Source organism: Ambystoma mexicanum, chromosome 6p, assembly GCF_040938575.1.
Source record: "Ambystoma mexicanum isolate Mex_15411 chromosome 6p, UKY_AmexF1_1, whole genome shotgun sequence".
Classification (NCBI taxonomy): domain Eukaryota; kingdom Metazoa; phylum Chordata; class Amphibia; order Caudata; family Ambystomatidae; genus Ambystoma; species Ambystoma mexicanum.
The window spans coordinates 638,728,363-638,752,297 of NC_090935.1; the positions used below are offsets into that span (position 1 = coordinate 638,728,363).

General features: G+C 47.7%; 1 protein-coding gene across 1 annotated transcript in view; it reads right to left on the minus strand.

Annotated features, from left to right (window-relative positions):
• The window catches only part of UTP15 (UTP15 small subunit processome component), a 440,177-nt gene that overhangs the window by 298,024 nt on the left and 118,218 nt on the right, over nucleotides 1–23,935 (minus strand). The window contains exon 6 of the mRNA XM_069627496.1: nucleotides 7,204–7,329. Within this exon, the coding sequence (XP_069483597.1) occupies nucleotides 7,204–7,329 (126 nt within the window). The remainder of the gene's footprint in view (nucleotides 1–7,203; nucleotides 7,330–23,935) is intronic.

Consider the following 23,935-nt stretch of genomic DNA (forward strand, 5'->3'; position numbering starts at 1 on the left):
GGCCACGGTGATGGCATGGTCCAATGTCACCTTGCCCTCCAGCAGAATCTGCAGAGCATCGCCCCACTTGTCGTCAGGAAGAAATTCCAGCAGCTGGGCCATTTTATACCACAGCTCCCTGTCGTATCTGGCCAGGATCGTAAGAGCGTTCGCTGCTTTGACTGTCATTGCCGGCGAGTAGATCACTTTCATACCCACAGCACCCAACTTCTTCCCTCGCTGTCTGGCGGAATGGAGGCTGTCAATGAGGGATTTGAAGACTTCTTCCTCGCGGCAGCCGAGGCCACCGAGTCCTGGGAGGGCTGCAACCGCAGGCACTTGGGTGCAGACTCTGGCACCCTGTACTTCTTTTCCAGCCTGTCTCTTTTCGCGAGGCGTGATTCCTCATCAGCGTCAGGCCCTCATCCCAAACGTTGTCCAGGAGAGGCACCGCTAGAATGTTCTTCCTCTTGGCCTCTCGGCACTGGTAAAGGAAACCTTCCTTCTTGGTCTCTTCCGGCGTCAGCTGGAAGAGCTCAGACGCGCAAGCAACCATGGCGTGGAACTAACCCACTTTGCCTGGGGGAGACGCTCTCAGTGGCAGGGAAACGTCGCAATCATCGTCCATGTCAATCCCTGTATCCCTGGACGGGGAAAGGGGGGGTTATGTGAGGCGGTTGATGAGGCAGCGTGGGGTGCAGTTTCCTCTTCTTCTCTGGCGGTGCCTGGTGCCATCAGAGCAGGGGCCGGGGGTGCAGTGGTTATCCTCTTCTGGAACTCCGTCACCAGCATGTGGAGAGTTGGCAGCATGTCCAGCCATACGTCCCGGGGGGGGTTCCGGGGGGTAGGCTTGAAGGGCACAGCGCCCACATAGTCGTCCCCCTCGACGAATCTTCTGTAGTCGTCGTCCTCAGCGTTGCCGTCGGCATCGTTCCCCGGGTCCTACGGGACCGTGTGAACGCACACCATGTCCACTTCGTCCATAGATGAAATATCCATGCCCTGGAGCACTGTAGAGGCCCCCACTGCCCCCCTTTTTTGCATCCTGAGGGGTTCGGTGCCGGATCAGGGACGGCAACCTTTTCTCTAGTGTTTTCTCCACCGGCTTGGCCGAAGCCTCCCGCCTGGGAGGAAGGCCACTCTGGGCGCTGCAGGGTCCCCTGGCCCGGGTGAGCCCCTTTTGCTTTCGAGAGGGCAGCCGCCACCACCAGCTTGATCATCGAGGATGACTTTGCCTAGACTACCTGGGTCTTCGGGGGTAGGTCAGACACCTTACCGTGCACATTGGTCTTCTTCGACTTCTCCCTCAGTTTTTCCCGGGGTTAGCCAATTTCCTCTTCGAGGAGGAGCTGAGCGATGGCTTGTGATGGAGGCAGACAGTGAAGATGAGCACACCCTGCTCGTCCTGGGACCCGTTTGCGCGGTGACCCCGGCAGAAACAGACTTGCAGTGCTTGACCTTGTCTTGGGCCCCCTGCGGCTGAAGCGCCCTCAAAGGACTTGGGCGCCCACTCCTCAGACCGACCGGTCCTCGGTAAGGCATGCCCCTGCTTGCCACACGGGGTAGACTGCTTGGCGTTGAGCCACGCCACCAACTTACTTACTGTGCCGATCCTTAATGGTGAGTTTGGTGAACACCAGGCAAATTTCGCAATCCGCTTCTTTGTCGTCCGGATGGAGACAGAGGCACTGGGAGTGTTTGTCCACCACAAACACATTCCTCAATCCGCAGCTGGAGCAGAGCTTGAAGAGAGAACCTCGGTTCTTCTCCTCCGACATGGTCCGGCGTGCGGTGTAGGCCTGATGGCCTTCTGGAATCTTCGATGAAACTCTCAACAATTCTTGACCTTGAGGGCGATGAAAGACACCGACAAACGTATTCCTGCTTGCCGGTCAAAGGAACGAAAGAGCACACAGGCTCTATTTGACAAAAATAGGAACTTTTTAATGAAAAAGCGCGAAAACTTAGAAAAGCTAGGAGCAAAACACAAGGCCTCCCAACACTTGAACGTGCAGTAAAAATCTGAGGATGGCTCCCAGAGGAGGGGCTTAGGGAGAGGGCAGTCATTGGCTGGAGGCAATATGACCCAGAGATCAGCGATTGGTTTATCGGAGAAAGACAGTTTGTAAGAGAACGTGAAACTCTTTTACCGAGGATTCCCAGCCTGACGACAGGGAATATTCATGAACATGTGAATCCTTGCCAGACCCCATGCTGGAGAATGGCATTTCAAACACCTTTTAAACTGTAAAATAGCTAATGTTATATATTGTGTGCAATGTCCCTGTGGGCTCCGATATGTGGGCCAAACTACAAGACCAATACACAAAAGGATTGTGGAACATAGGTCCAAGATTAGATGTAGAACACTGACAGCCCTTATGGTCCCACATTTCACACAAAACCACATTCACAGGATGATATATACTGGTGGGTCCTCAAAGTGATCAATAACACACCCAATAGAAGTGCATCACTTAACCACAAAGAAGGGTGGTGGATACAAAAGTGTAACACACAGAGGGAAGGACTTAACAAGGCACACAGTGTAACCGGATATATATGAGGCAAGGCCAGTTACAGAATACAGCTTATACGGCCCATAACATTTACGGATCATTGAAGGACACCACATCATACCTGCCCTCTAGGGGCTTATGCAGCCACCAACAAGCGGTGCAAAGACCGATATAACATAGGTTTACATCTCTTGTATTGCGCACTAGGCAGCTCCCATCTGATGGGGGTCAAGATAACACTGCTCCTCCCCTGCTTTTCCTCCTCAACCTCGTCATCAAGATGCGAAGGCTGGTTACCTAGCAACCACACCACGATCCATTCAAGAGTCAGCACTCCGGCACCCCTACCTCAAGGCAAGGCCGGCCAGATACGCCCATAAGCTCCTCCCGTTTGTCTTCTCCTCCCCAACCTCGCAACTAAGACGCAAAGGCTGGTTACCTAGCAACGACACCTCAGAGACCCATCTTGGACCATGTGACCGTACCGTGGCCACGTATTCACGACAGTCACGCAGGATGGGTGCTCAAACAACCAGCAGATGACAACGCACCTACCCCTCGATATGGTTACCTTCACAAATGCCCAACGTCTGCCAAACAAATCCCTACATAAAGGCAGAGGCAGCCTATTCAATACTTTCCACCTGGACAAAGTCACCAACGCTGAATGACTTCTTCCCCGCACTGTTTCCAGGCCAGTTACACTACAGTCAGCATACTCCCCCTGCCGCAGCATACATCAAACCTGTGATAGAAGGCCCGGCACACCTCTATCATTATGCTAACTCTTAGCCCCTATATATTTGCCTTTGTCACATCGCTGATACAGAGACATAGACCCAGCCCGCCCTGCACAAGACGAGCTCCTCTAGATCAAGACTGCATAAGGTCTACAGGAACCTTGGCCACATTATAGATGATTGGCGCTTTTCATGCGAGTGCATAGGGGTCACAGACGACACGCAGGTCGGACACATCATAATCCACTGAGCCTGAGACTCCATAGAGGCGGCAGAACATCGCTCTGGAGTAGTGCAGTAGCACAATACCTCACCTAAGACCCGCCATGGGTAAGGATAGTATTAACTAACCCTAGTGTACAAGCTAACTAGAATGTCGCTGTATACATAGTTAAAATGTCCCCTCTTTGATCCACCTGCAGGTCCAATCAGCCACAGGGACTAAAGGTCAATATTGCCCACCGGACCCAGACATTTGATGAGGCCAGTTTTTTGGTCACTCAGCCCCCAGGATGACACAACAATCTAAGTCAGTACACCTAATCCATACCAGATATAGATATAGATATATAGATATATAGATATTCCCTCATTCATGTCTTTATGCAGGGGTCCCCCCCAAAAGAAATTGAACTGGGTCCTTAGGAAGGCAACAGTCAAGTCATAGACCGCTGCCGAAACGTCTCACTGTACCGACAGATAGGCCAACAGCCACCGACGCATAGTTAAAGGGGGCTGGGGAATAACAGCTAGACCCCCCCCCCCCAACAATGACCTTTTATTGACTATTGACGTAGAACTGTGTTAGGTAAGAATTGGTGTAGTAACACTGTGTGAGGCTATACAACGCTCATCTGCTTGGTATTAGGTAACCCACGTTTTGGTGCAGGTCTGTACTACACAAGTTGGTAGTGTGACTGAGCAGTCAAGGCCTATCTCAAGAGGGGTAAATGTGAGCTATAGAGCTGTAGCAATGCAATTCGCAAATACAAGTAGCCAAGTAACACTTATACTGAAGGTTTCAGTTATAAATTGTTATTTATTTAACATCAGTTTTAAATAAGCTTTAAGAAGGGCAATTTATGTAACAGTCAAAATATACTTTAATAATACTTTTCAGGATCAGCACAAGTTAGTGGATACACTTAAGAGATGCTTTTTACACACTTCCTACACCCTGAGGTGACTATTTGCAAGGACAGTAATTACACTGATCTATCACACTAGTTATACTTGCAGATTCTGAGGTTGCAAAAGGGAAAGGTTAAAGGAAGGAAACACGTTAAATAGGTTCTAAGGGCTTGTGAGTATACTTACACCTTGCAATGAAGTTTAGACAAGCCTTTCCCAGCAATAACAGTCTAAAACAAGTCACCACCTATGAGGGACAGCAATATCAAAGTCAATGGGCTAGAAGAGTCTGCAGGAAGCCAGGACAGCCAAAGTCAATTTGAACCCAGCCTATTGAGCCAAGGCACTTAGTTAATAAAAGTCTTGCACAAGGTTAGAGAGTTTGTAGAAATCACGTGTAGGGTCACAAGCTGTTATACTTGTGAAAAGCAGAGTTGGAATCAATGCTAAGGTAAGGCACTGCCAGTCTCAACAGAGAAAAGCAAAGCTCAAGACAATGAGGTAAGTATGCCAAGTCTAAACAGTACCTCGGGTTTGAAGAAGAGTGGTCCAGCTGGCTTCTGTCCTGTTGCAGTGATGCAGATCCTGGGTTCCTGAGCCTCTGTCGTTGGGACAAGAAGGAGGACGTCTGGAGGACTCCTGCGGCAGCAATTTGGAGGTCAGCGGCAGCTACAGGCTCTTTTCGGATCAGCTACATGTCACGGTTTCAGCGCTCAGTAAACAGCACCACTGCAGATCTCTAGTACTGTCTGGGCATCCTTCACTCATTGGGTCCTGCACTCTGGTGAGGGGACTCGAGCTCGGGTCATCCTGCTTCTGGAGTGTCCTTCGGAGACTCCTGGAGCTTCTGGCCAGATTGTCGACGTTGCACTCAACTACCGATTTCTCGACCCCTGGCACTCGGTTCTTGCAGCAACGAAGAAGTACAGCCAATCAGGGAAGATGGTCCAGTGGAGTTAGTCTCTGGGTTATTTGGTCCCACAAACCCAAAGGAAGAAGTTGTTTCTTCCAAAGCTTGTCAATCAGAAAGAGGAGTTTCAGCACAGCAGCAGGGCTTCACCGTTTCTTTGTTGGGCGTTTCTCCCAGTGGTCGGCTCTGCCTCTAGTCCCAAAAACCTCGCCTTTTAAGCAGTTTTCTCCCATTCATGTACAGCCTAGGCTGTCAATCACACAGCAGGGTGGCTGTCCTGCAAGGACAGCCACCCAGTCAATCAGGACTGGTTGCATTCATGCACTCCTAGAGAAAAAGGACAGGGGAGTTTCGGAACCTCCCTCACTTCCTGCCCTTCCAGACACACTGGAGCCAGAGCCCGCCAAAAGCAAAACGAACAAAGGGCTCAAACCTGGTTTGGCACACAGAGTAAAACCCAAGAAAAACCTCAAACACAGAAAATGGCGAAAAAAGAAGACCTGGGTCATTTTGACAGAAATGGTCACCCATGGGTGCTATACTGAAGCTGAGGATTCAGCATGTGGTAGAAAGCACAATGGCAGGAAAATTAAACCACTGTCACCAGCAATTTAAAGTAATGAGTAACAAATTGTTTTACAGGAGGGTGCAAGATAAGTGGCTACTAGGTAACCCCACAGCACTCCCCATAAGATGGGGTGTGCTGGACCCACAAAGAGAAAAGGTAAGTAAAGTCAATTTCACTTTACTATTCTTGGGAACGGTAGTTCACGCAAGAAAAGAGTATTTAAAGCGTATGATAAATGTAAAGGATTTCTCTGCAACACTGCACTGAAGGTGCTGTGTGTCACCATACAAAAAGTAGATGCCTATGGAGTTTGTCAGACTACAAAAACAGAGGAAACACATTATCCAAATCAGGTCATAAGAGTGAGTAAAAGGGCTCACTAACTCCAGGGTTAAAATGAAAAAGCCCTGAAGTCCAGCAAAAGAGCTGGGGGTCTCTAAGGTTGAAGGGAATTAACACAGAAATTAGAATTCTCCTTAACAACCTGCCACTTGATTAAATCGCTAATCAGCCTAGATAAATAGTGATCCAGACTTGGAATTGCTGACTGCCTAGTCTGAAGTAACAGATAGAAATATTACACGAGTTGAATAGACCATGTGCTAATGAAAAATCTAAGCAAAATAAGATTCTATGTTACGCACTTGTTTTGTTGCACATAGCTTTAAATGTTTTCTCTTTCTTTTTTCACTTTGATTATTCATTTGATTAAAAAGGAAAACAATTACTAAATAGATGTTGAAATTTGGATTATGTGTTCTAATCCATAAGCGTTCATTTTGAAAAGCCTCTATTTATGAAGGAGATCGCTGCACAGCAGCCCCTCTGTTTTCCACCGGTTCCTTGTCTTTTCACATTTATTTGCTTCACTGTCAATCCAGTAACGAGATGTTGCCTAAATAAGATAACAGATGTTGGGAGCCCTCCATGTAACCCCTAAAACAAAAATAAAAAACAGCAAAAGTCAAAACCCAAAGCCCTACACATTTCCCCAAAAATGTATTCAGTTTTAACAAGCTGTCCCCTCATTTCCTTATTGGATGACTTCCGCTGATAGAAGGCATGTGAGCACGATACGTGCGAGGTAGGTAAAGAGAAGAGTGGCGAAGTGGGGGCTGGGTGGGGATCGGAGTGAGTAGGCATGCTGGAAGACATTTCAAATGATTAATCAATGTGCAATTGTGTGAGCCCATTCTTTTGATTGGTGCCAAAGAAGCCCTTTCACAAAAAGAGTTAGAGGCTAAAATAATATAAATATATCAAGAGTCTGCAGATCCTGCCGACATTGGCAAACCTGGAAATTGTGGCAGGAGGAACAACTAATCTGATGGCTTGAGAAACCAATGCATTACATACCTGCAGACACTAGAAGGCCCCCGGAAGGGTACAGCAGAACACTTTCAACTGGTTGCCCATGCTCCATGGTCATGACACTTTTTTCTGCTCGCGCATCGAATACCTTCACAGTGTGATCGTATGAACCTGTCAAATTGCAACAGATATATTTGTTATGGTCTGTCCATAAGAGGGAATAGGACAATGCACAATCCAAACAAAAAAATAAAAAGTAATATTTCCAATATACTTGCAATACCAGGAAAGCACATTCTTTTTTGCAGCTTTCCCAGTCTACTTCAATGGGAATCTCAGTGTATTTGTGGATTGTTATGAGACACTATCCTTATTTCTGAAAGTCAGATCTTTTAAAACCTTGCAGTCTGGATCAGTGGACAAGGAGCAGAATTCCTACAAAACAAAATAATCTACACGCCAACAAGACTCAGGTCACGCAACGAAATCCTCCTGGAACTAAAAACCATACCTTAAGAAAAAACTTGGAGGCACCTCCTTCTACCTCTACCACTTAGCCGCAAAAACCTGGAACAACATCCCCAAAAAAAAAAATAAACACCAAAGATCACCTATAATTCAGAAAATTACTAAAAGCCTGGCTTTTCAACACCACAAACTCAAACTGAACACTGAAACAGAAAGGAAAACGGATGACTAAACTAGAGAGGACACTGGTAGAGTGGAACACAGGCGACACCATGGAGACGGAGTCAACAACCCCAGCCAATCCCATCCAACATCTTCACTCGCCCCTTTATTTGCTACCAGGTACCACAGTGTTGTGGAATTGTTGGGATATTGGCAATCACCACACTAGCTAAATTGTGGACATTGGCAGGTGCACTAGACGTATGAGTGGGAAGGGAGGATAGGTGGGGTTGTGAGGGAGGATGGTGGAGGTGGGAGCGATATGTGAAATGGACCTTGAATACCGGACGGGCCCAGATCAGGACAGAGGCGCAGGGGTGCTCCTACACCCCATCTGGGGAGATTACGCAAGCCCAACATGTCAATTCAGGATAGAGATGCCAACTAACCAATTCCACTAACAATTTCCCCCTCTGCATACACCTCTCAAACTCCAAACCAAACACAACCACAAACCTACAGCACAACAAACCGCACATACTTCACTACATTGCAACAACGAAACAAAAAAAAAAAAACACACAGACTCGCACAACAGTACACAACAACTACTGGCCGCAAACACCCCAGGCCCAGCCAACGGACCCACCGGGCTGAGGTCGCCAACAGCACATCACTGCTTTCTTGCACTTTTCCAGCTTCCTCCCACTAACTCACCCTCCCTTCCTCTTTCAGAGCGGCCAGAGTGCCAGGCGACCACTCTGGTGGTGATAGTGCGTGGTACAAAATGTCCTTTAACATAAACATTACCTCAGTTTTTGGAGCATGTTCTGGAGACTTATCATTTGTATGCTTCATCCCCTTTCCTAGTGAGACCCCCAACACTTCTTGCTCGACTTCTGGACCTTTATCTTTCTACCCTGAATGAGGGAGCCTTTTCCCCCTCACTCATTAAAGAATGCACCTGCCACATTCCAGAAAATGGTTAATCATGTTCTGAATGGGTTAGAGAACAATATTGCAGTGTTCAGCCCTACCTGGCAAAAACATCATTCACCTGGGATGTGTTGCAGGCCCTTCAGCATGCCAATCTGACCATCAAAACAAAGTACCAAGTTGGTCAGGGTAAAGTGGTCATGAGGTAGGATGAGGCGAGATTAAGCTCTTACCCAGCAAAGTACAGGCTGTACAAGGCTGGGTCACTCCAACTACTCAATCTCAAGTAAGAGCCTTCCTAGAATTTACTGGTCACCACAGCAACTTCATCGAGAACTATGGGACCATAGCTTTTCCCCCGAATACTGTATCCTCTACCAAGTACCCTAAAAAGGTCAAGTGGAATGAGGACTGTGAAAAATCCTTCCAGGGGCTGAAAGATGCCCTCTGTAAAGCTCTAGTGCTGAGAGCTCCAGATTATACTCTGGCCTTCTTAGTCCAGACTGATGCTTCCAACACAGTAATAGGAGCAGTCTTGAGTCAATTTGAAAGCAAAGTCAGGGAACACCCCATCTACTTTATTAGTAATAAACTAAAAGATAGGGAAACCAGGTGGGCCACAATTGAAAGTGAATGGTTTTTCTATTGTATGGGCATGGAAGAGGTTCAGGCTATACCTCTATGGAATTACTTTCAGGATTGAAACTGACAACAACCCTTAAGGTGGTTGATGAAGATGAAAGGAGAAAACCCAAAATTTGTCAGGTGGTCAATTATCCTTCAAGGCTTCGACTTCACTATTAAGCACAGGTCAGGTACCCAACATAAGAATGCTGATGGCCTCTCCAGAAAGTATGACCAACTGCAACCACAGATTAATCCAGGAGTGGATTGATCCTCCTGTCCCTTAGTCTGAAGGGGACGAGTGTTAGGGAGATTTATCATGTTTTATGCTTCATCCCCTCTCCTAGTGAGACCCCCCACACCCCAGCACTACTGTCTGCGAGAGTGTCTGAATGGAATCAGTTCCTAATGGGGGGCTGGCTGTCCTGATTGACAGTCACCCGCTCCGTTCTGTAAAATGCTGAGAGTTTGCAGAGGAGTGTGTGAGAAAACTGGATAAAAAGGCAAGGTTCCTGAGGTGAAAGGCAAGTCGACCACTGGAACTGAAGTAAATGAAGCTGAAGATGACCAGAGAAGCCTGCAGACTCTTCCAATCACTGTGAAGTGACCACTGCCGTCCTGACACCATTTTCTACTTGACAGAGGAGCTCCAAAGAGGACTCCTCCTTCCATTTGGCTGCTGGGACCAACCAGCCCTGAGATGAACTACAAATTGAGCCATCGCCCGAGGTGCTGTGCCTCGCCAGAACTGAAGACTGCAAATACCAAGAGACAACCAACCCATTTGCAGTTCCATGTATTTGAAAGGCCGAATCCGTCCAGAACTTTGGTGAGCTCCAGTTGGACCTCCAGAGGCCCGATCTGACTCAAAGTCCCCTCACCAGAGTAGAGGACTTCAGAAGCGAAAATCGACTGGACGAATACCGCATTAGGTGCCAAAGTGCAGACTGACCAAGGAGACTGAAGCAATCCGTGACAAGGGTCCTCTCTCGAGACTGCTGCCGAGACATCCAATTCAGAATCCCTCCTTTCATCAGCAGACCGAGGAATCAGGAGACCAGGTCAATCGCTGGTGCACAGAGGAGAATCCAGGTACGAACATTTCTTCTAGCCTAATGTACTGTAGGGTGAAAGGTATTTCTTGTAGAGTGAAAGGTACTTTGAACCGAGAAGTCACTCCAGAGTGACTGGAGTGCTTAAAGAGGTGTCCAATGTGTCCACTGTTCCTCTAACCAAGGATTGCCAGTCTGTGTCCCTTGGAGAGTACTCATGCAGGGTCCCCCACGTTGTGCTGATTTGCCAAGTAACTTATGCTAGAAACTGAAAGTAGCCTGAGTAACTTTTGCTATTCTGCTACTTCTTAATGATCCACCCCAAACGGACTGTTTTTGTTTAGTTAGGGATTGGACTTTTAAAGCGTTGGCGAGCCTGAAAGTTTCTCTAGAACGTGAAGCTCTGTCACTGAGTGATTAACCACCCCTTTTCCTTCCTAAAAGACTTTATCATATGTGGGTTTGATAACTAAATACAATGCCTGTATATCTTTGTCCTAACGTGAGTAAGCATTAGTACCGATGATATGGTAGAACTGTCATTAGTGTCAAACTAACAATTGTACCGCAGGCAATTGCCATTGAAGCAATGGCCTTTGAAAAGTATTAAGAATTCCTGTGTGTGTTGAATGATTAAACAACGTATTTAGACACCTTGCTTGTGTAAACAGATTAAATGTATATTTTAATTTAACATTTTGTGTGTGTTTCTTTGGGCTATTGCATTTACAGGGTTCAGTGTACTTACCTATGTTAGGTAAGAATTTGTAAAGTCCAACTGGTGTGGGACTTCACAAGGCTTATCTCTTGGTATTAGGCAGACCTAACTCTTAATATAGGCCTGTAGTAAACAAGTTGATAGAGCGACTGAGCAGCCAGGCTTATCATAGAAGGGGTAACGTGAGCAGCAGAGTAGCACAATGAAATCAGTAAACACGAGGCACCAAGTAAGACATGCATTACCCACTGTAATAGCATTTCGGATGATTGCATCTGCTTAGATTCACATGCTGTGCATATGGTCCGACATCCAGCGGTAACCATGGAGTATTGCATCTCGTCTTTCGGGGACCGAAAGGGGACGTCGGCATAGGTGTGTCTGTAACACTATCCCTATCGTGACGTGTAGTGTACCCAAAATCCCTCACACGCCGAGGCCCCTCCAATTGTATTTTTTCTGCCATGAGGGAGCCCAAGGCTATTGTGAGTGAGTACATGAAGAGAAAAAGTAGAAAGACGTCTATGTTCCTTCCACCCAGAGCGGGGAGGCAGGGAGGGCGCATGTGAATCTAAGCAGATACAATCATCAGAAATGCTATTACGGTGAGTAATGCACATCTTCTGATGCTTGTTAATCTGCTTAGAATCACATGCTGTGCATAGACTAGCAAGCAGTACCTGGAGTTGGAGGTGGGTTGTGAGAAGGAACAGTAGAGAAAAGATGTCTTAATACTGCTTGTCCCACCTGAGAGTCAGATCTAGAATGAGTGTCTAGGCAAAAGTGTTTTGCAAAGGTGTGTACAGAACTCCAGGTTGCCGCTTTGCAAATGGACTCTAGGGGAACATTTGCATTGAATGGGCAGTTCTCCCTTAGCAAGAGTGTAACACAGTATGATGCATTTGACAATCCACCTTGAGATAGCTGATTTAGAGACCGGACCCCCTTCTCTACCAGCTGCCACTGAAATGAAAAATTGGTTCATTTTCCTCACTGGTTTCGTTCTTTCCAGGTAGAACATGACTGCCCTGTGCACATCTAGTGTGTGCAGGCTTCCTTCGGCCATGCTTGTGGGATTCTGAAAGAAGATGGGTAGTTTGATCGATTGGTTCACATGGAACTTCGAGATGAATTTAGGCGCAAATCTGGGATGAGTGCGCAGAACTACCTTATCCCTGTGGACTGTAACAAAAGGGTCTAGGATAGAAAGGGCCCGTAGCTCGCTAACCCTTCTGATAGAAGTGATAGCCACTAGGAAGGCAGTCTTGTAAGTAAGGTCTTTTGACTTGCTTTATGCATTGGCTCAAAGGGAGATCCCATGAGTCTGGTTAAAACCACATTAAGATCCCATCCAGGAGCTAGGTGAGAAATGGGTGGCGAAGGGGGATGAATCCTCAACCCCTTCCATAAAGGCCTTAATAACCGGTATTTTCCACCATGACACTTTCTGCTGTGACGTGGTGTAGGCTGAGAGAGCAGCAAGATGAACCTTTAGGGAATTGTCCTGCATCTAACAAATGGGTTAAGTACAGTACAATATGCATGGGTGAGCAATCTATGGGATTGACGCCCTTGGTAGAACACCAGATGACAAAGCGTTTCCATTTACTGGAATAGCAATAGCGGGTGTTAGGTTTCCTAGCTTCCCTGAGTATGTCCATACATCTCTGAGGGAGCTGTAGCTGTCCAAACTCTATGACCTCAGGAGCCAGGCTAAGTTTAGAGTTTGGGGGCATGGGTGTAGGGTCTCCCCCCCTGTCCTGAGACATGTTGTATGGGCAGGGTAGTTTTACTGTCAAGGAGATGGACATTTCCATTAGATGAGCGAACAATGGTTGGCGGGCCCACATGGGGGCCACCAATATCATGGTGACTGGTTCCTGGTGCATCATGTGCACTATCTTGTTGAGAAGGGGAGTCAGGGGGAGGGCTGGGAGGGGAAGCATAGACAAAATTTCCCTAACCATGTTATCCAGAGTCTGTTCCCCTTGGAGTGGTTCTGGGGGTACCTGGAGGCATAGTCCCCTGAGTGGCAAACAGGTCGATCTCTTTAAAGACCCATTCTGCGAAGACGTTGGAAACAATGTCTTTGTGCAGGCGCCATTCGTACTCTACGGGCAGTGGGAAATCTCTGCTGAGCATGTCTGCCAGAAGATCGACTTCCCCTGGAACGTGTTGGGTCAACAGAAACATCTATTGTTCGAGAGCCCAAATCCAAATGTTTTGTCAGAACCAGAATGGTCTTCCCTTGTAGTTGAATCTGAAAGGTTTTTAGTGCCTTGAACACTGCTAATAGCTCTAGCAGATTTATATGGTTGGATGCTACTTGTGGTATATGAAGCAGGTGAGCCTCCCACCCCGTGAGAGATGCGTCTGTCATGAGAGTGGCTTCCACTGCGGGGTGGTGAAGGACTTCCCCCTTCAAGAAGTTTTCCCTCAACCACCACTGCAGAGGGAGAAAGAGGGCTGGCGAGACAACTACCAGATCTTCCCATTGTCCGCTGGCCTGATACCACTGGCTGTTGAGCCACTCTTGCATGGGATGCATGCGCAGGCGCGCATGTGGAACCAAGTATATGCATGACGCCATCATACCTAGCAGCCGTATGGCTTTGCGTACCGTCACCTCCCGACTGGCTACATATTGAGGGATCTGAAAAAGTATGGTCTGATCCCTCTCGTTGGAGGGGAAGACGAGGCCGTCCCTCGTCCGGATTAGAGCCCCCAGAAATTATTTCACTTGACTGGACACTAGACTGGACTTTTTTTCATTGATAGAGAATGTCCGACTGAACAGAAGATCTACGGTCTTCTGGGTGTTCAAAAAGCATGTGTCGTAAGAGTCCCCTGTTATGAGCCAGTCGTCGGGGTAAACCGGGACAGATTGCCACTACTGCCAGGACCTTTGTAAACACCCTTGGCGCTGAGGCAATGCCGAAGGGGAGCACCTTGAATTGGTAGTGCCTGTCCTCTATCATGAACCTTAGATATCTCCTGTGCGCTGGCAACATTGAAATATGAAAGTATGCATCTTTCATGTCCAATGTTGCCATGTGGTCCCCCCGTTTCAACAGTGGGATCACTTCCTGTAGCGTTACCATACAAAACCTTGGAGGTTTTATAAATTTGTTCGCTGGGCGCAGGTCTAGAACAGGACGCATGGTGAGGTTTTGGGTACAAGGAAGCACACTGAATAAATATGTTTGCCTGAAGAATAGGGATAGCTTCTATGGCTTCCTTTCCCAGAAGCGCTTCCACCTCTTGAATCAGCATCTGCAGATGGTCCGGTGAGAGGCGTTGTGAACGTGTAGTCTGAACTGTGGTGGTCGGGCGAATTCCATGCAGTACCCGTGGGCAACTGTCTTTATAACCCACTGGTCTGAAGTTATCCCCTCCCAACGCCCCCCGACCAGGGTGACATGGAAGGGGACCTGGATCCGTTGGTCATTTCTGACCAGAGGCTGCGGCTCCTCTGGGGTTGGGGCCTCTGCCGCATCGTTGACCCCTAGGTGGGTAGTTGGCAGGGCTTCCGGATGCTTGTCCAGAGTTCCAATTTCCCGTATTGTAGTTTTGACCTGCACGGGATTGGCCTCGAAAGGACCGACGACAACCTTTGGGGGGGAAGGCTTCCAAGTTATTTGTTGTTAGGCTCTTTTTTGGCCGTCTCCAGAGCATCGTCTACCGCTTTACAGAAGAGATTGGTCTCTCCTGTGGGATGGTTAATAAGAGCGGCCTGTGTATCAGGCTTGAATCCTGAGTTGCGGAGCCAAGCGTGCCCCTTGAGTAGTGTACGCCTTGGGCCAGGGACCCGTCTGCCGTCTCAGCAGTGTTCAGAGTGTTTTTTATTATATTTTGATTTACCAGCCTGCCTTCGGCCACAATGGTGAGTATTTTGGACCTAGCGGGTTCAGGACCTCCTGGAGACCTTCTTGTACAAGGTTCCATTGTGCGTCTTTATAACTGGCAAGCGGCATAGTATTCGGTATGCGTGTGGTGTATGCAGCTGCCGAGGTAACACGTTTACCTAAGGCGTACAACCTTTTAGATTCCTTTTCCGGAGGTGCCTTCCCTGTAGCAAGGGGTACCCCCGCCCGTTTCCGGGTGGTAGTGACTACCAAGGAGTCGAGGTGGCGTGGTCTTTGATATATTGAGGGTCAGTGGGAGATGGCTGAAATAGTTTTTCCACTCTTGGATTCACTGCCCAGGATTGTGCTGCCATGACCAGGGAGGGGGCCAACCTTCTTTTAACAGAGTTCAGGAGAGGAATGGCTTGGCTTGGCGTGGGAGGGGTTCTCTTTTAGGATGTCCGCCACAAAATCTTGTTCAGGTGCCGCCTCCTAGGTGGCGATTTTAAAGTGCTCTGCAGCCTTTCTTAAAATGGCATTGAAAGCCATTTGATCGTCCACAGGCAAGGCCTGATGGGCCAGAGTGGTGGCAGGGGAATCCAGGCATAGGACATCAGTGTCCTGATCTTGCTTAGGGAGCGTCCATGGCGCCGTCTCCACTTGCTGGGTCTCCTCCCAGTTGTCCATGGCATCCGCCTGGTCATCAGGGTAGTCTTGCAGAAAGGAAGGCTCTTCTTCCTCATCATAGATGTCTTGGTAAGTGTCCATTTGGACCACATCTTCATGGTGGACAGAAGCTGAAGGGTCTTGAGTGTCAAGATTTTCATGGGATTGTGAAGGCGACATCAAAAGAGGGTCTTCACGAGATCTCTTAGGGGAATGATGCTCCGAACGCGAGACAATCCTTTCTAGACGGTCCATGCATCCTTCAAACTTTTCCCTGGCCCACTTTGATGTGCCAGAACGGGCAAAAGGTGGAAAAACGTCACCTTCTCATTGGCGTCGAAGTTTATCCCCAAGGGTGTTGGACAGAGGATCCTGACTGTCCTCGTAGGTGTCGCAAGCACTGGGGTGCCATGACGTGTCTTTAGACTTGTCTACAGCACGCTCCATGCGTTCGCTGGCGTCTTAGGCGTCAGTCCAACCGCCGAAGTAATCCTTGCAATACTGTCCTCAATCTCTGCTGAATCGGTGTGAGTTAACGGGTCAGCGGTAGACCTACCGTGGAGCTAGAGGGCCTAGCGGTAAGATTTTTCGCCTGCGGAAAGGCGAGGAGGCCTAGGAGTAGGTTTCGGGCCTACTGGGGCCTTAGGGAGCGCCAGAGTGTTGGATGATCGCGCGTCAGCGTTTAAACTCGATTTAGAGGTAGCGTCCTTAGTTTTAGAGTGCCCAGTCGCAAGACGCTGCTGCGGATGCTGGGAAGGCTGCTGATCTACGGCGGTCCTGTTGGCGCTTTCACCTTTTTCGACGGAACCGTCAAAATCGGTGGTGGGGTTGTGTGTGTGGTTTCTGTATGCCCTTGTCGCTGGGCGTTTTCCCCGAAGCAAGACTTACGTCAGGCCTAGAGTGGTCGGGGACGGGTGTGGTGGACCTAGAAGTGTCCGCCTCACTTTCGGCAGGTGTGGCGGTGGGGGAAGAGGGTTCAGCCAGCGACATACCGTACGTGGCCCACCGCTTTACACGGCGCTCCTTAAGGGTCTTAGGCCGAAGGAGCTTACAAGCCGCACACCGCTTCTCGACGTGATCTAAGGGTAGACCAGAATTACACGTCCTGTGCTCGTCTTTCCACGGGTACCTGACCCTACACTTAGGGCAGAACCCAAATGGTGTCCTTTCCATAGCGAAAGGTATAGACAAAGATGACCAGACCTAGAGGGGGAAAGAGGAGAGAAATAACAAAAAATATAGCCACCTCCCCACTCTCCCTACACAGAGGGCCCGGCCACGTGGATGGCTCAGCCGCCGGATCTTAGGCAGCGAAATCCACCGCCGTAGAAACTTCCTGCAGTCTTCGCCGAAGTTGCTTGAATCGCCGAAGTGACTTATGGGGAAATAACCACAAAGTCGGTACAAAGATAATGTCTCTTATGAAGAGCTCCGCTATAGGGCGATCAGTTATCTGGGCGGAAAAAAACAATCTGAGGGACCTTGCACGCAAGGTATTTTGGGTACACTACACGTCACAATAGGGATAGTGTTACAGACATGCCTATGCCGACGTCCCCTTTCAGTCCCCGAAAGACAAGATGCAATACTCTGCGGTTACCACTGGATGTCGGACCATATGCACAGCATGTGATTCTAAGGAGATTAACAAGCATCAGAAACAGAGTTATATTACATTTTTTATTTTTATATACACAAGGCAAATTAAGCATTCTTTAAAAAGCAGCAACTAACAGTAATATTCAATGGAAGATGGAATTAATCTGAACAAGAATCAATACTGCAGGCGAGTAATTATTTTCTATGCAAACATGTACCATCACACGGAGTGACATCAAGCAAGTGCAGTATTAGGACTTACTTTTGTTCACCATTACAAAATGGAGACTGGGAGGGGAAAATGGTGAGTTAAAGTAGAAAACACTTTCAACTGGTTCAATCGTGCATTTCTCCCAGAGGGATGTAGGTGTTAGGCAAGAATTGGTGTAGTAACCCTGTGGGAGACTACACAACACTTGTCCTCTTGGTACTAGGTAACCCACCTTTTGGTATAGGCCTGTACTACATAAGTTGGTAGTGTGACTGAGCAGCCAGGCTTATCTCAAGAGGGGTAAATGTGAGCTGTAGACCTGTAGCAATGAAATCCACAAATACAAGTAGCCAAGTAACACTTACACTCAAGGTTTTTAAATAATTATTTATTTAAAACAGCAGTTTTTAAATAAGCATTCTTTAAAAGGGCAACGTAACAATCAAATATACTTTAAAAATCTTTTTTCCATAATAAACACAAAGCTAGAAGATACTCTTTAGAGATGCTTTTTACACACTTCCTACACCCTGATGTGACTTCACCAAGTAGGACAGTAATGGCATTTATATATCACTAGTACACTTTGTAGATTGTGAGGTTGGTAGAAAGGAAAGGTTAAGGAAGGAAAAAGGTTAAACAGGTTCTCGAGCACGTGAGCACTTAAATCTTCCAATGAAGTCTAGACAAAAACCTTTCCGAGCAAAAATAGTTAAAAACCAAGTTATCACCTCTGAGGGACAATAAATATCAAAGTCAAATGGACTAGAAGAGTCTGCAGGTAGCCAGGACAGTCAAAGTCAAAGTCAATTGGAACACAGTCTATGGAGCTGAGGCCCTTCTTAGATAGCAAAGTCTTGCACGTTAGAGAGTTTGTTGAAGAAAAATCATCTAGGGTCACAAGCCAATACACTTGTGAAGGGTAGAGCTGAAATCAACTCTAGCAAAGTAGCTACTGCAAAAGTCTCAACTGAGAAGTGCAAAGGTAAAGACACTGAAGTACCCCAAGTCGGAACACTCCCTTTGGTTAGAAGAAGAGTGGTCCAGCTGGCTTCTGTATGGTTGCAGTGATGCAGATCCTGGGTCTCAGTCGTGGGGACAAGAGTGAGGACGTCTGGAGGACTCCTGCGGTAGCAATTCTGAGGTCGTCGGCAGCTACGGGCTCTTTTCAGATCAGCAGCACTTCGCCGTTTTAGCGCTCGGTAAACAGCACCACCGTGGATCGTGGACACCAGTTGGGCTTCCTTCACTCTTGAGTTCTGCACTCTGGTGAGAGGACTCGAGCTCTGGTCGTCCTGCTTCTGGAGGGTCCTGGGGAGACTCCTGGAGCTTCTGGCTGGATTGCAGACATTGCACTCGACTACAGATTTCTCGACCCCTCGCACTCAGTTACTGCAGCAGCAAAGAGGTACAGCCAATCGGATAAGGGGGTCCAGTGGAATTCATCTCGGGGTTAGTCGTCCCACTAACCCAAGGAAAGAAGTTGTCTGTTCTGGAGCTTCTCTTGTCGATCAGAAAACGGAGTTTCAGCACAGCAGCAGGGCTTCACCGGGCAATTCAAAGGTCCAGGAGGATGGAGCAAGCTTCGTTCATGGTTTCTTCGACGGGTTGTTCTTCCCAGTGGTCGACTGTCTTCAGTCCCAAAACCCTCACCTTTTAAGCAGGTTTCTCCCATTCATGCACAGCCTAGCTGTCACTCAACCAGCAGGGTGGCTGTCCTGTAAGGACATTCAGCTAGTCAATCAGAACTGGGTGCATTCAGGCTTTCCTAAAGACAAAGGACAGGGGGGTTTCGGGAACATCCCTCACTTCCTGCCCTTCCAGACACACTGGAGCCAGAGGGGGGTTTCAGTCCTGAAGCCTGTCAAAGGTAAAACGAACAAAGGGCTCAAACCAGGCTTGGCGCGCAGAGTAAAACTCAAGAAAGACCTCACAACCAGAAAATGGCAAAAAAAGAAGACCGGGGCTATTTTGACAGAAAGGTCACCCATGGGTGCTATACTGCAGCTGAGGATTGAGCCTGCGGTAGAAAAGCACATGGGAGGAAAATTAAATCACTGCCACTAGCCATTTAAAGTAGGGACGATAACATATTAAATGTTACATGAGTAGGTAGGATAAGGGGCTACTAAGTAACCCCTGCTGCTCTCCACATAAGATGGTGTGTGCTGGACCTACACAGAGAAAAGGTAAGTAAAGTCAATTTCACTTTACTATTCTTGGGAACAGTAGTTCACGCAAGAAAAGGTATTTAAACCTTATGAGAAATCTAAAGGATTTCTCTGCAACACTGCCCTGTAGTGTGTCACCATACAAAAAGTAGATGCGTATAGAATTTGACAGACTCCAAAAACAAAGGAAACACATAATCCAAATCAAGTCAAAACACGAGAGAGTGAGAAAAAGGGCTCACTCAGTCGCGGGTTAAAATTATAAAGTCCTAAAGTCCAGCAAAAGAACTGGGGGTTTCTAAGGTGGGAGGAATTGAGCACTAAAATGAACATTCTCCCTAACAATAGGCAGTCTTTTATCCCAGCAATAATAGTGTCCATTAAAACGAACTGCAAGGGAGCAAGCACTGCCAAAGCCAATAGGGTTCAGAAAAGGAGCCTTTAGGAAACCAGGACAGCCAAAGTCAATGGGACAGTTCCAGTTCTGATGCAGCTTTTCTTAGAAGAAAGTTATCAAACAGTCAGGAGTTCTTTGAAAAATCATTGGAGCTCAAGGGGAGCCCACTTGATGGAGCACAAGCTGGAAGGCCTGCAAAGATGAGTTGAGGTCAACTCCAAAAGGGGTCAGAATAGTACTTCCCAAGCAAGTGAGCACTACAAAATGGCAGAGGTAGTTATACCCCAACCCCCACAGTAACTTAGAATTGAAGGCGGTTCTAGCTGGATGCCTTCCTGATGCTGTGAGGCCGACCCTTCCTGGTCCATGTTCGTGGGGACGAAAGGGAGGACCTCTGGCGGGCGTCTGTGGCAGCACTCTGGAGAGGGACTCTGCAGCAATGGATTCCATACGATTCAGCGGCTCTTTGTGGTTTTGGCACCTTTTTCTCAGCGTCAAGAGAAACGAATAGCTCCAGTTGGAGCTCCCTCGGTCCCTCAGTGCTGGACTCTGGTGAGGGGACTCTGGATGAGGAATTCCTGCTTCTGGAGGTTCTTGAAGGTGCGCCCACGAGGATTTGGCCGAATATATTTGTGTGAGGGAAAAATTTTCATTTGTGTAATTCCCCTTCAAACTTAGAGACCACCAGCTCTTTTGCTGGACTTGAAGACTTTTTAATTTTAACCCTAGAGTGAGTTAGCCCAGTGAGTCTGACAAACGCCACAGGCATCTACTTTTTGTATGGTGAACCACAGCACCGTCAGTGCAGTGTCACAGAGAAATCCTTTAGATTTCTCATAAAGTTTAAATACCTTTTCTTGTGTGAACTACTGTTTCCAAGAATAGTAAAGTGAAAATGAATAGTGACTCACCATAGTGACTAACTTACTCTTAGTCCATAGTCCCCTTTCCTCCATTCTGTACTGTATGGGCATCCTTTGTGACGGACGGGAGACAGAACCGTTTTCACCAGAAAAATCTTATTCGCCTTTAAATTTAGAAGGGGGCGCGGCCCTGGGAGCATGCGCTCGACTGACTCCGCCCACCAGCACCACTCCTCAGTCCCCATTGAGGGATCGACAATATACATCATTGCCTAATGATACCCATATTATTAGGGGGAGGATGGTGGGACGTATGGAAGAAAGGGGACTATGGACTAAGAGTATGTTAGTCACTATGGTGAGTAACTATTAATTACTCTTACATCCCGTCCCCTTTCCTCCATACTGTATGGGTGATTACAACTGAATGTAGCCCTAGGGTGGAGAGGAGACCCTCCTTAAGCAAACAGGTTTCTTAGAACCGCTTGCGTGAAAGCCGCATCTAACCAGTAGTGCTTGCAAAAAGCAGAGGGGGTGGCCCAGGTGGCACCCTGCTGATGACCTCCTGGTTCCCCTCGCACCCCACCCACCCCCACCTAGTTTCATGCTTAATACCCTCTCCTAGTGAGACCCCAGAACTTTATGCTGGACTTCTGGATCTTTTTCTTGTTCTCCTGAATGAGGGGAGCCTTTTTCCCCTCATACATTATTTCTTGCTCCGATCATGGGAACCCTGTTCTGTACGTTTTCATGCTTTCCTCCAAACCTTTTGTTAAAGGCATCTGGGTTTCACTCTTGTAGCACAAAGCACCCTATGTGCAGTGTTGCTGGGAACCCAACTACTGTTCTCAAGTTTCGAGGGATACTTTTTATCCTTCTTAGCTTTTCCTTTTGAGAGATCAGCCCACACACCACCCTATGTGGAGTGCTGAGGGGTAATCTAGTATGCCGCTTCCACTGCTGCTGTTACAGAAATTTTACAGTAACCACCCTATAGTTATGGCTGGTGGCAGTGGACGTGTTCTACCGACCTTTGTGCAATTTTCCACTGCAGGCTTTAGTCACAGCTGCGGCTATGCACTGGAGGGTCACCTTTGTTATGACATGGTGGCTCCTTTCTTTTATCGCCATTTTGTGTGGTTATTTCTTGGTCCTTCTACCATCCTGGGAGGGAAGAGTTCCTGATTTGAATTGGGTCTTCGGCGGGGACCCTTTGTGTAGCCTGCCGAGGCTCCACTGCGTCTGCAAGGGCAGGAAGCATCCCAAAACTCTGCTATTGATCTGATGATTTGCCTGAAAGGAACCAGTACCCACTGGGGGGCTGGCTGTCCAATAACCCACCCTTTCAGTAAACTGAAGGAAGTTTCCAGAGGGAGAGTGTGAAATCCTGATAAAAAAGGTGAGGTTCCTGAGTAAGAAGGCAAGTCGACCATTGGAACAGAAGATCCGAAGATGACCAGAGACACCTGCAGCCCCTTCCAGTAACCACAAAGAGACCACTGCTGTCTTGACCCCATTTTTGAATCGACAGAGGAACTTCGAAGATGACTCCTTCCTATGGCTGGTGAGACCAACTAGCCATAAGACGACCTGCAGAACGAGCCATCCCCCAACGTGCTGTGACCCTCCAGGGCTGCAAACTGCCAATACCAAGGGGACCTCCAACCCAATTGCAGTGCATTGTTTTCCCATGAACTAATCCTCCCAGGACTTTGATGAGCTCCAGTTGGACCTCCTGCGACAAGATCCCTCTCCTCAAAGTCCCCTCAACAGAGTGCAGGACCGAAAAACCGAGGTGGATTGACCAGGCGGTAAACGTTAATCCTTGGAGCTTGTAAAAGGGAGCCAAAACTGCAGACCGACGTAGAGTATGAAGAATTCCTTGCTGAGAGTTCTTTCTCTCGACTGCTGCTGCGACATCCCTTCCAGAGTCCCTCCTTTAATCACCACGACCAAGGAACAGGAGACCGGGTCCACTGCTGCTGCACTGTGTAAGAATCCAGCTGCATTTCCTTCAACGCTCCTAAGGTACTGTGGGGCACTCAAGCCATCTTGTCACTCCTCTGTTACTGGAGTGCTGTATCCGGTGTTTGGGTGTTCACCCATACCATTCTCCCATGCCTAATGCTTGTGCACCTATAGGGCGTACTTTCCAAGGTCCCTGATATCAAAAAAAGCATTCTACTGACTAATAATCAATGTATCCTACTTTACCTTCTCTGCTGCTGTGTCAGATCTGCATTTCCTCCAAACTGACTCTGAAGAACTCACAACTAGTTAGGAATGGACTGTTAAAGCCTTGTGGCCTATGAAAAGTATAAGTCTATGGAAGTATTGAACTGCTATTGTTAGTGCTAAATGACCCTTTTTATCCCTACAACTGAAAATTTTCTGAGCGACTATTGGTTTACTCACCAGATGTTAAATAGTACTTGCATACCTGAATATAACGTTGCCTTGTGTATATAAAATAAATGTCTATTTTACTGTAACTACACGTGTTTGATAGTTTCTTTGGGCCTATGTATTTACCGAGTTCATTGTACTTACTTACAGCTCACATCCTCCTCCTCCTAGGATAAGCCTGGCTGCTCTGCCAATCTACCAAACCTTTGGGTAGTACAGACTTCTACTAAGAGTTGGGGTCTGCACAGCAAAGGGATAGTTTATAGAGTCTCACCTGCTGGTAGACTTAAACTCCCCTAACAGTACTTTCAGTGCTTTCTGCGGAACCTACTGAATTTGGAGCATAAGGAGCAGAGATGGTCACTCTCTGCCTCACTCACAGTCTGGTGGGTGCCACCAATACTGCTACTGGTGGCTATGCCCAGCAAACCTTTCCCCTCCATGGACACAGCCAGCCTCATCATCATCATCATCCAGACCCCATCCTGAGTTTTGACCTTTCCCCGATTCATATGCCACTATCAGAAGGCAATTAAGTACCTCTATTAAGGACAATATGTTCATTTTTCAAACCCCTCACAATGCTTCTCTTCCTCCACACACCAGAGCTTGGGGTACAAAGCCTGCCACACTCTTGGGTACAAGCTTAAAAACTTCAA